At 36.1% G+C, this 13,176-nt stretch overlaps 1 protein-coding gene across 3 annotated transcripts in view; it reads right to left on the reverse strand.

The window, feature by feature from the left end:
* The window catches only part of CERKL (ceramide kinase like), a 52,491-nt gene that overhangs the window by 9,922 nt on the left and 29,393 nt on the right, over positions 1–13,176 (reverse strand). For all 3 annotated transcript variants that reach the window (XM_042040552.1, XM_042040554.1, XM_042040555.1), the window contains exons 4-5: positions 8,366–8,429; positions 5,376–5,518 (exon numbers count right to left, since the gene is read on the reverse strand). In XM_042040552.1, coding sequence (XP_041896486.1) covers positions 5,376–5,518; positions 8,366–8,429 — 207 coding nt within the window. The remainder of the gene's footprint in view (positions 1–5,375; positions 5,519–8,365; positions 8,430–13,176) is intronic.

Here is a 13,176-nt window from a genome sequence, read left to right on the forward strand (position 1 = left end):
AGGAGAGGAGAGGAGAGGAGAGGAGAGGAGAGGAGAGGAGAGGAGAGATTTTGAAACAAGGGAGTGAGTAATTCAGGTGGCAAATAGAAGGAAAAGTCAAAACCCAGCAGTGTCAGCACAGAGTTGAAAGAGAGAGCGGAAAACCAGCTGTCAGTTTGCAAAAGAAAGAAGCAGAGTTCTGAAGGCCCGTGACTGGTGGTGATTGACATGTCAAGGCACTTTACCTGGGTAAGAAACATGGAGATATATATATGTAAATTTTGCCCTTCTGCTTTAATGCCTAGGACATAAAATACTGTGCATCAGCTGACTTTTAAACATAAATTTATTTTTTAAATCATGAAAAAGGAACAGTCGTGTATTTCCTAAACGGGTATAGTTTTAAAAAATTTCAAATTTATTTTTCTCATTTCTGTCATTACTTTGCCAAGCAGCAGAACAAAAGAACTCACCTCCAGAAAATAAAGAAGTAGGGCCTGCCACCAAGCAGGCAGAACACTGACTTCTTCATATCACTCATACAGGATGAATAATTCAACAATAGTTTAATTAAAAGAACAAAAATTACAAAAGAACAGTTTAGAACCTAACATTCCCATATAAAAATGAGCTCACACAGATTTCCAAATTATTTTCTTTCGAATTATTTAAAATGCTACAGCAGCAACAGACAATTCTGGATGTTAAATTTGCCCTAAGTTTTATGGAAGAATTGCTTGTCTTTCTAAAGTAGGGTAAAGGAGAGGAAAGGGAAAGACTATCACATTTCAAACAACAGGCACTCAATATTTAAATAAGCACTTTTAAAGCATCACATACCAGATTGAAAAATTTTGTTTATCCCCAAATTCTGCTATCTTTGATGTCATGCAGGTGGTAGAAAAAAAATACTGAATTTGCAAAGACTGATGTATGTAATTACAAAGCTCTAAAGGCATCATGTCATTCTTATTCAGGAATGTATTGCTGATTTTTTTTCAATAATTTCTCTCAAAAAATTGTAGTATAACTGGGAATCCCACAGATCACCAGTAAAGTCCTTAGAGCACCTTAACCTCTGAAAGTAATTCAGGACTTCGTGGAAAACTGCCATAACATCAGAGAGAGGAGCTCTGAGTTTCTGCTATATGAAGGAAGTGAGGTACATCTATTTAGGAAACAGATACCCAAAAACTACAAAAACCCCCACAGTTGCCCTAAAAAGCAATTCTTCACAGAATACTACAAGTATATGCCCAACACTATTTCATGTTTGAATGACTTCAGGGATTTAGCTTCCAGATCCAACTAGTTCTGCTTTGCCAGTGAAGGTAGCTGAAGATGTAACTCAAAAATACTCAAATATTTCCTTCAATCAAAATTATACAGCTCTTATCAACTGTTACAGGTATCTCTCCAAAACAAAGGAAATCATACACATAAGCAGCAGATCGTTACAAGTCAGGCAAATCACGCTTACTTCCTGTATGTTGAAACAGGGAAGTTGTTATTCTGAAAAAAATATTTCACTTCTCACTAAAGATCAAACTAATAAAAGAGCACAAGGTGGAACACAGTTTGGAAGATCAAGCTTGGTATGAGTTTAAGCTGCAATCATCATTTCGGAGTAATTTATCAATGCAGATGGCAGCAAGATACCAAATGACCACAGCTGAAGTCGGTACCAATCTTCAAACTGACTCTAATGAGACTTAAATCACATTCCTACTAAACAGGATGAACACAAGTAATTGCATCCTTCTCTTAAATCTTTGGAGCTCATTAACATTTGCAGAAGTAAACAAGGCAAAATCCCACCTTTTCACTACTCCAAGGAAGACAAAACAAGTTCTGTGCTCTAAAACGTAAGTACCACATCCACCCTTCCACAAATTGAAGAACTAGACCAAGCACAGTTTTGTGGGAGCAAGCACCATCATATTCTCTAAAAACCCCACTTGGTACATGCCTACCACCATTTTTGGTCCCAATAATGACTGAATAATGTGCCTCATTAACTAAGTCCTATACAAGCAGGATGCCAGACAAAATAACCCAAACCAAAACAAACATGCAAACCCAAAACATGCAGCCTATAAACAAAGCAAAAACTATAAAAGTTATACAAAAATTATAATACAAGCTTTTCTGATTTAAATAGTGATTCAATAATAATGGTTTTAATGCCCTTATTCATACTCCCAACTAATCTTTTTTCTCCCTATGCAAGCTCAAGATATCATTTACTAATAACAATTGTTCCCCTGAACACTATCATATTACTTCAGAGACTAAAAACCTTTGATGCCCATGACTTGCACCCCTCACACATTAGTAAGTCACATTTTTAGTTCTCACTCCAGCTACTCAATTTAATGTGAAAAGGTTTCATCCATACAATTCCAGCATCTCTATCATCTATGTTTTTACAGAAACAAAGAAGATTTTATTACTCCAAAAATGTAATTCTGTTCAAAATATCACTCTATTTTCCTGATGTTGCAAACAACTTCCTACCACCTCCTTCCCACCAAAAGTGCAAAAGCATCTCAGTAAGGACAGAGTATCTGCAGGTCATGTAAAGCATGACTGATGTAGGTACCAAACAGAAATTGTAGAGAAAAAAACTGTCCTTGGAAGTGCAAGCACTTCTGCAGTACAATTAACTTAATTAACCAGACGGCATGAATATTCATAAGGCTGTTAATGTCTCCCCCATCCAAACAGATAAATGTGATGTAATGACTTCCTAGTCAAGCATAGCTAAAATTCTGATGAAAACTGCACCAACATTTTGGTTCTTTGCCTGAAATATCATGGAAATTAACAGTCCCTCAGTAACATTTTATTTTCTGAATTAATTGGGAATCATGAATTTATTTAAATGAACCACTTTGGACCAAAAGGTTCACAGGCATCAGATATAGATTGTCTCTTGTTCTGTAACAACTGGATAGCTTTTTTAATGTCCTTCCAGTTCCCCCTCCCCTTTCTGTTTCCCCCTCCGTACAGTTTCTTAGCAGTAGTTCCCATAGCAACAAACACTCTTGCTAATGGCCAGCAGTACAACTGCAGGCTTCCCCACATCTCATCCATTTGATTTGGACCATAATAAGGCAGCTCAGTAGAGTATTTCAGTAAAAACATACTCCCCTCTGGACCTCTCTCTTCAGGAGGTAAATTGTTTCAAGAGCATCTCCTTCACATCAAGATGATTGAAAGTTCAAAATGCTGTCTTAACTACTTATTATAGAGGCTAAAACCAGATTTTAAGCCACTCACATAATACTACCCTGTAATACAGTTGCTGTTTCTACTTGGCTGGAAAATCATAATAATTTTGTACAATGGATTTCTGGTGGGGGAAAGAAGTTAACTGACCAGAGTTGCATCCTCATGAGAACAAGTATCATACTTACCTGTTTCCTAACTGACTACCTCATGGAATATCAGCAATATGGAAATCGAACAAACAATAGATTATTTTTAAGAACTTATTAGGAATTCCTCACAATATCATTTTATAAATTGTTCTCATCCTCTTTTACAAAATCTATGCCATTCTGTGTAAGAAGCTGTACAGAATTCTTTTGGGTATACAAGTGCTTTCTGACCATGATGCATTTGTCTTAAACTGAGGAGAGTAAGCACCAATGATGAGGCACAGTGACCTCCACACAACAGATTCAATGAGGTGAGATTCAATGAACTGAGATATTCAGAGTGACTGAGCTGGTAAGTGATAGCCCAACTTATGTACTCAAATTCATTAATTACCCTCATGTCTTTGAGACTGCTCTCTTTACCAAGGGTTTTTTAACCTGAGAAAAAACCTAATGTAATCTTGCTCTCTTACAAGCAACTAATACTCTTTTTATATGTGCAAACCAGGTCAAAGCATTTAAAAATCTGCTTGCTCAGTTCAAAGTGATGTGTTCCTTTTTTTTGGTAGAAACTAAAAACAGTGATTTGCTGTTTTACTGGCTGTAGGAATTTTTTCCTTACTAGTTAAAAGCATCTGAGAAACTATGCCAAGTAGTCTTAGCAAACATCCACACCAGAGAGTAGTGTTCATGCAAAAGTACCTCTCTTCTTTTCAAGAGAAGTGATTCATATCCTAGTCCAGAATCAACCCTGGCTGTACTGATTTGTGCTGGTTTTGGCTGGGGTAGGTTTAACTTTCTTCCCAGTGGCTAATATGGAGCTGTGTTTTGGATTTGTGCTGAACACAGGGTTGATAACAAGGAGATGTTTTTTTCATTGCTGAGCAGAGCTTACACAGAGCCAAGGCCTTTTCTGCTTTTTGTACTGCCACGCTAGTGAGGAAATTGGAGGTGCGTGGGAGGGTGGGAGGAGACACAGCCAGGACAGGTGATCCCAACTGACCAAAGGGATATTCCAGACCATATGACATCATGCTCAGTATATGAAATAGGGGAAGGGTGGGACATTTGAAGTGATGGCATTTGTCTTCCCAAGCCACTGTTACATGTGATGGGGCCCTGCTCTCCTGGAGATGGCTGAACACCTGTCTCTCCAAGGGAAGCAGGGAATGAATTCCTTGGTTTGCATTGCTGGTGCACACAGCTTTTTCTTTTCCTATTAAATTGTCCTTATCTCAACCCAACAGTTTTCCAGCATTTACCCTTCTGATTCTCTCCCCGATGCCACTGGTGGGGGAATGAGCGAACGGCTGCGTGGGGCTTGGCTGCTGGTTAAACCACAACAGTTCTTGCTGAAGCCTTCCTGCTGGGCAAAGTTACACTCCAAGAAGGGCAAATACAAAAACTGTGAGAAGAAGGGACACACAAATCCCCCAATACAAACAAAATCACACCACAAGACACAAGTTAATAAAAAGAGCAGACTTTTCAAGAGAAATAGATTTTCACGTCTGTAAAACTAAAGAGAGAAAGCAGCTTTGTGTGCAATTTTTTTTTTTTTAATATAATGCACACAGTGTATTTCTGGGACACCATTTTAAAATAGACCCTAAGCATGAATCCAACTAAGAATTCTGCCAAGAAAACTGGAGATGCAAGAAAGGAAAATCTAGAAAACAAAGCTTTCGTTTGGTATAATTTCTGTCAGGAAATAAGGGTGAAATTTGATCTTTGTATGGATCAGATGAAAATTATTTTAGTTTTATTCCTTCTCAGCTTCTTCCTTCAGGCAAAGAGCTCATCTGTGCCATTACTAAAAATTATCATTACAATTTAAAATCAAGTCATTTGTAATCAATATAAATCACTAATTTAAGACGTTTATTCGATAGCTCCCTTACGTAACTGAAGCTTTAGCATCAAGAACTGCCTTTAGTAGCCAAAAGTGCAGAACATGCCAGAGGCACTTAAAACAGATGACTAACAAAACATAACAGTACCTTTCATTCTCACCTGCTGGTATTACTCCAAGAGGAACCGGTGCTCTGACAGGCTTTGATACATAGTCTGTGTCTTTCCCAGCATCTATCTGGGCTCTAAGTAGTAACCCATGAGCAACTTCGCTGACAGATCCATCTCCACCAACACAAACTACCCTATTACAAAACAAAAATGCCAAACACTTCAAAACAAACTCTTTCATAGCTGAACCCCACACCATATATATAATGAATCTTCAAAAAGCTAAAAAACATTCTTTCTTTAACAACAAGCTTGGGCTTCGCTCCCAGATCAGTGAATGTTACCTGAATGTTCCTTAAGCATTCTTATTTCTGCTTTCAGTCTGAGTAGGAGTAAATATATTTAACTTACATCTAAGTTAATATATTAACTTACCAAGTTTTTCTTATCACATGAAATGCACATAAACTGATCACGTAGAAGAAACAAACACGTTTAAGTGCCTCAGTGGAAAAGCTCTTTACATCTTTCAATCCTGACCCATACAAACATTCCAATGCCTTTTAATTGCCCTTATAATAACAACTCACCAAATATTACAATAAAATAAAAAAAACACTTGAAAACATCTATTTTCACACACTATGCAGGCAGTTGAGGGATTTAGCAAGGTATAAAATCCTAGTGCCAGCAATCCTTTGCACAAAGGTACTTAATCACTGCTTCTGGAGCACATAATTAAACTCCCACCTGCTGTGGCTACAGAGAAGAATGCATTTGTCTGTAAAAGCTCTGTTACAGCAAACCATTTTTTATCTTGTTTTTGTTTATTTAAGTACATATTACAGAGATTCTCCAAATTAGGAAGCATATTTTAATAATAAGAATAGTAATAATAAATTCCAAGCACTTATGACAGAAGTGTCAGAGTTACTTTAGGAGGCATTCACTTAAATTATATTATTTTGTTTTATCTCTGAATGCAGTTGGGAAACCATGTCCAATAATTCAACCAGGTAAAGCTGGTCAGATCTTTATAAGAAAAAACTCATTTTATGAGTTTAAATGTTTAAAATCGTTTACCTCATCTTCAATATTTTCTTCAGTTCCTATTATATTTGCAAGATGATTTTCCATCTCTAATTTTTAGGAATGTTTCTTCTATCTAGCTAAACACTGCCACATTAAATAAAAAATACAATATGTAGTTTGAAGAATAGAATACAAAAGTTTGAAGAACATTTTCTTCCTGCTCGCAATCAGGAGTCATCGCCTGTCTTTTGACTCATTTTTTGTTTATTCCCAGGCTTAAAATTTTCTGTCACAGTAGCAAAACCAGTAATCTTTGAAGTCTGATAAATTGAATACCCAGAAGGACTTGTGTGGATTGTCTTCTGGCTATTAAAACTTTTGAAAACAGATATATTTTCCTCTGATTTTGGAGAGCTGTGTAGATGAAGAGTCCCAGGAATAACATGAAAATGCTGCTAAATTTGACTTTTATTATTTTACCATTAATCATCAAGAGTTGCCTTTTTGGCTGGAAATAAAGGTACCATCAGGCACCTGGGATTCCAATGCTAATCAGTGAGAACCTGCTATGCATAAGGAGTAGAAAGTCTTGAGCAAACAAATTTTACTTAGACCTTGAAAAAGGTTTTTGAGAGGAAGAAACATTTAACCATCAGATGCAACTTTCTTAATCAACTATTCACTAAGGACTGACTAACCTGGGCTACTCTAAATATCCTTAATATTTTAGGCTCCTAACTAGGAAAGAAATATGCATGGACACTGTCTATTTCTGTCACTGTACAATGGGAAAACCCAGCTGAGATAGCAGCATCACAAACGCAGTCTCTCTATTTGTCACCAAAGCTCAGCCATAAATCAGGGGGAAAAAGCCAAATTGACAAAGTGCCTAAATTTTCAGTGTCCCTAAAAAAGAGTGGATAGCAAAAAAGGTAGAGTATATAAAACATATGCCTATGGTCCTTCAAGACAGAATGGTAGCTGGGGAAATCAGAGAAAAGAAATTATAAATACAAACAAACAGCTTTGAAAAAGAATTAACACATAGGAGTGCTGCTTTCAGAAAGCACTGAGATATAAACTTCCAGTTTACTACTGCAAATCATAAGCTTAAGTTTACTTCATATGCTGTTAACATGGAAGGAACCATAACTCTCCTAGAGAGAAAATCAAGCTCAGAAATTGCATGTTGCTATGTTGCTTACATACTGCAGTGAATTTTAAAAAAAACAGTTGTCTTGCCATTTCTCCATTTTCACTTCAATTAGGTTTCTGCCAGTCTGAAACAGGCACCACTTGACGAGCAGGTGCTGATTAGAGCAGCAGATTAATGCACCCTGGCATGGCCTTCAGTCCACACCTAACCCACCTGCAGCTGCCTCCCAGCCTGGGCAAGGCGTGCAAGGTCTGTGTGCACAAACTGCACACGAACCAACTCGCCTCCTGCCACCACACACAGCACCCAAAGGAGGCACAGAAGTGCTGCTCCAGACAGGACAGGGGCCTTTTCACCTCAGAAATCCTGGCATCATACTAAGGGTTATATTCTTCCAGCTTCTTCTGCTCCTGTTCGCCCTTAGGTGGGACTACTGGAGAGAAGCCTTACAGGGGAAGAAGTTCCCAGTGACTCTACCCAAAGATCAAAGATGAAACAATTCAAATATGACTCAGTGTAGAAGATATTTGTGAAAGAAGATACAATCCAGGCTTTTTCTTCTTTGTCTTAGTATTCTTACAGAGACTGAAACTTTCATGAAGCATATTTCGGAAAGCTTTATTTTTTTATCTACTGTTACTCTTGATTTACCATTATTTATGAATCCAAGATACATTTCTATTGTCGGTAATTAATAAATACCAAAGCATTTAACAGAACTGACTTTCCCAGGTTTCATATATATGAGAAACAGAGTAACTCATTAAATACCCACTAGCATAATTTTGATTGGAATACAAACAAAAATAACATGATGAGGTTTACTAACATTCATAGTCACTAACCTACTTACCCATCAAATGCCTGCAGTTCACATTCTTTAAGTACTGAGAGAGCATGTCCTTCATATTCAGTTACTGCAAAAAACATTAATTATCAGCAGATTAGACCATTTTAAAGGGGTTTAAATTATTTTGCCCATAAGGAACAAAAGAGTAATTCAATTTAGATTATTTTTTAAATCATTAATGCATTAAAAGTATGAGAAGTTATATTTTACAGTTATGCTAGCTAAAAGGCCAAACATTAAAATTCAGCTGCTATTAGATACATGGCTATTTAGTGTATTTAAATTCAGATAATTCAAGAGGATGTTTGTTGCATCAAAATGCAAGTTTTAGCACTGACATAGTGGGTAAACTTCAGGAAAATAAGCATATCCTCAGTTAAGATTGAATTACTTCAGGATCAATCAAATTTAATTGCCTTTGTGTTAGGATATGCAAATTGCTAAATCAAAAATAAGAGGACTTAAACTCAGAAGTATGAAATCAAGCCAAATACCAGTGACAACAGAATATAACACACAGAGGAAGGTGGCACAAGTACACACCAGAGTTCATAGCCTCTGGAGGAAATGAATCTGTCACTCCACATTGATGTCTCTGTGTTTGCTGATACCCTATATAGTACTGTAAATGCCAGTGAAGACAGGATAAACTGGCATACTACAGATGGCACGAAGCATCATAACTACATTTAGCATTTTCTAGGGCAGCTTTGCCAGAAGAGACAGCCCAGCTGCAGCCACCCATCAAAGATTTTTGCTGACTGACATGACACTTGCAGATGGATTTTTTGTGTAAGAATGTGCATCATTATATGCAAAATTACATTAATCTTTCATGCTTGTCTGTCCCTGGTGCTCACATAGTTCAAGGCTTTTCTCCAGTGTTCCTAAACACTGCTAAAATTATTAGTCTTGGTGTCTAAAACAATCATTCCATATCTGTACCTGTTCCAACAGTATTTCTACAGACTACTCAAATGCTGCTTACAAGAACTGAAAACACTCCTATCTCCTCCTATACACACACACACGTTTGTGTGTATAGTGCGTGCATACACCTTTTCTCCTAAAAAATAAAAAACATCAAAACATCAAAACAAAAGTGATACTATTTTTACACTTCACATTAAAAAATTGTATATATTGCCTATAACTTCAAAATCCCCCAACCAGTATGAGCAAAGTTCTAGTGCTTGGTGTTTTGAAAATTCTTAACTATAAACTAGAGTTGTTTTGATTATCTGGAAGGCAAAGATTTATCATTTTGCTGCAGAAACAGCTATCACTATAACAACTTCTGGAAATCATTTACAGAATTTACTTCCATGCAGGGTCTCTCTGGACTATCCAAGCACAATATTTAAGCTACCATATTCAGCTTTGCATTACCAATAGGAATTATGCTTTTATCAGTATCTGTAGGCTGTGTGAAAAGTGACCAATAAAAGTGTGCATCATGCAAAAATGCAGAAAGGTTCAAGTATCTTACCATTGCTTAGCTGTGAAAGAAACTCTTCCCATGAAAACATAGAGTTGGTTACCAGGTTACATGCCTTTTTAAATGAACACGATGACATTTAGAAAGTTATGAGTACAGTCTAATTAAAATGGAACAGTAAATTACATTTATTTTGTAACAGAAAACATGCTCAGTGCTTTCCTATGCTTACTATTACAGAATTAATTCACTCAAAAAACAAGGATGTGAAAATAAAGAGGGCTCATGTCTACAGAGAAATCAAGAAAGACAGTAAAAATGACTAATGTTAACCAGATTAAGAACAACTCCATCCTCTTTGCATCTAATATCTTAAGTCTGGAAATTATGTAGAAGAAATGCTCAAGGCTTAAGATTGGGGAATTCCAAGAAATTTAAAATTTGATGGGAGAATGACAGAGGATCTATTTTGACACACTGTGACAAAAAGACAGTGAAAAAATGAGGTTTTCAGGAAAAACTTTGGGAGAACATATAGAAAATCATTCAAGTAGAAAAAAAAACCTAGAAAAATCCAACACAGACATAAGACGACCATGTCTAAAAAGTTTTCTGCAGGCTTGACAACCTCCAGAGGGACATGTATAAATCATTCTGATGGCTGGAAAAAAAGCTAAGTGTTTGAATATTTGGCACTCTTCCAATTCAGGGGGAAGAACAAACAAACAAAAAAACCTACTCAATGTATTTTGGTAATAGGAGGAAAGCTTCTTTCGTTGTTTGAGAAGGATCCAGATTACATATTTGGCAAAAATATAATTGCAAAAATATAATCACAGAAGTATTACTTAATGATTTTTTGACCATTTCTAACGCATAATTAAGAAACTTGGGGGTTTTTTTTCAAGAGTGTTTTGCTCTTAAATCTCAGATAACAGCATTCTGAAGGAAGGACACCAAAGGTGCACCTCCTTTGAACAGAGTCACACATACTCCAAACACTTTCAAGCCCTCCTCACATAGCAAACAAGAACTAAGGGCTTGGCCTCTACACATAGAAAAAGCAATACACAGTTAATTCAAGACTTCCAAACAGGGGATGCTTTCAAGTGATACCTAAATATACTGGCACTCATGCCACACACTAAAATCAATGGGATTATAACTGCTAATGATAACATTTTATTTTCATCCGGCATCAACACCAGTTATCTGTTGTTATTTATCATATGGTAAATTTAAACCAATGCTATTTGTCCAGTTCTCAAGTATTCTTTTTCTTTGTGATTCTACCCTAAAAATAGGAGTTTGGGAAGACTTATTTTTGCCTAGATGTCCAGGTTTTAAGTGTACATAAATGGAAGCAAAAAAGTCAAAAAAAGAAGTGAGACAAGCTAGGATTCAAGTCAGGGTTTCCTTCATTTATTTTTCTTTAATTATGTGTAAGATTTTTCAAGATACTAATGTATTTCTAAAATACTAGCTCCAATTATCACAGTTTGCCAGTACTTGCAGGTATCTCAACAGCAGAGTGAGCTTTTGTAGAACTCAATTTTTGGAAGAGTCACTTACCCTAGCAGCCATATCCCAACTGCAGCACAAAAGATTGCCCAATTCATAAAAGAGGCCAGATTTTAACTATTATTTCACCTTAGCTACAGTTAAAAAATTGTTACAGTTTAAATTTGCTAATTCACACTTTATAGTGCACTAAGCACTTCAGAGACTTGCTTACTGCACGTAACAAAAATAACCCAAAACCCCAACAAAACACAATCCACTCCCTAAGACCTTTGGTTCTTTTTATTGAAATTAATACTGCTGCAGCACACAAAGTCATTTGGGGGGGGGAAGAAAACCCTAGAGAATTTAAAAATAATTAGAAAAAGTAAATGTTACTTCAGCACTCGCTTATTTGCATTCATGTCTTTAGATTGCTGTATGTCCTTGGATAGGAGAGAACATTTCCACTCCAAACTTCTAAACACATAAGATGTTTATTCCAAGAGAAGCTACCATGAAGAATAAGATTTTCTGAGAGGAAGCAACAACCAGCTACCAATGTACAAGATGGGCTGAGGAGAGCTCTGTCTTTCAGCATTCCACTGTCAATTTTTGATGGTCTGAGGTGTTTTTAGTAGCCTGCAAGCTTTGTATTTTGTATGCACTAGAAGCCACTTCAGAGGTTAAAATTTGCTATAAAATTTTTGTGTTCAATGGATTTTAGGCTTTAAATATGTCTATGTGGAAAAGTCTAAATGTAAAATATCTTCAGTGCAAAAACGGTACAAAAGCATTCACAATTTCAGTACCTAATGCCACTAGTTATGTAAATACTGGCCATGTTCCAAAAAAGCAGGAACAGCAAGATGCACACTCCAACTTCACAAAATCCAAAACAACTATGGGATGAAAAAAACCAGTCCTAGCTACTTGAAATAAAGCGCTTAGTTTTATTAGAATATGGTACCAGTGGACAGGACTTTCACTCAGCACCCACCACCACCCTCTTTTTTCCTTTAATGCATAGTCCTTAATTATCTCTACTAGCATTGAAAACTGATGTAGTTTTCTCATTTTGCCTGTAGGAGGAGTGTTAGGCAGCTAATAAGCACAATAGTATTTCAACATTGCCAAAATAACCTTAAAGGATAGGCCATTAAACATTTTTCTGGCTCAATTTCGAAGTTTCCTATTAAAATTTAAAAGGCTAGTAATTAAAAAATAAACTTAAACTGTTTTTATTCCACTAGTAAAAATGTTTTTGAAACCTCTACGAACTATATTCGCAACTTATATTAAAACTTTTTTTAAAAATTGTGACCAAACAAGGGTAAGTTCAATTTCTAACATGACAGCATTATTAGTCTGTTCACACTATGATACATGCCTTCCAGGTGAAAAAATATGTCTGTGAGAATTAAAACTTATATAAAGCTGCTGGCATTCCCTCTCAGTTAAGTATAGTTAAGAAATTATCACTGCAGAATTATAATACAGACAATCTTTTTCACATTTCTTCTAATGTGTCTTTAATCTTCAATTGATTTTACTTTAAATTTTGGGATAAATAGTTAAAAAAATACATAGATACAGGTAATAAAATTAGCAAGCTAATTTTCATCTACCATTATTGTATTATTACATTCTCATGGCTAAATCGGATTTTCTCAGAATAATTTTTGGACTGCAACCTGAACTAGTCATCATTTCAGAAGAAGTTTAAGGAACACCTGCAAGATGAGACCTCTTCTAATTTGCTTAAACTGAGACTGATAATTTTTCAAGTCAATTACAATAGACACAGGAAAAAGCCTAGATTACTAGTATTGACTGCTATAGGTGAAAAATACTGAATCAGTAACAGAATTACAAA

Source organism: Corvus kubaryi, unplaced genomic scaffold, assembly GCF_017639235.1.
Source record: "Corvus kubaryi isolate FWS band 111438036 unplaced genomic scaffold, C.kubaryi_AGA036_p1.0 37396, whole genome shotgun sequence".
In the NCBI taxonomy this organism is placed as follows: Eukaryota; Metazoa; Chordata; class Aves; order Passeriformes; family Corvidae; genus Corvus; species Corvus kubaryi.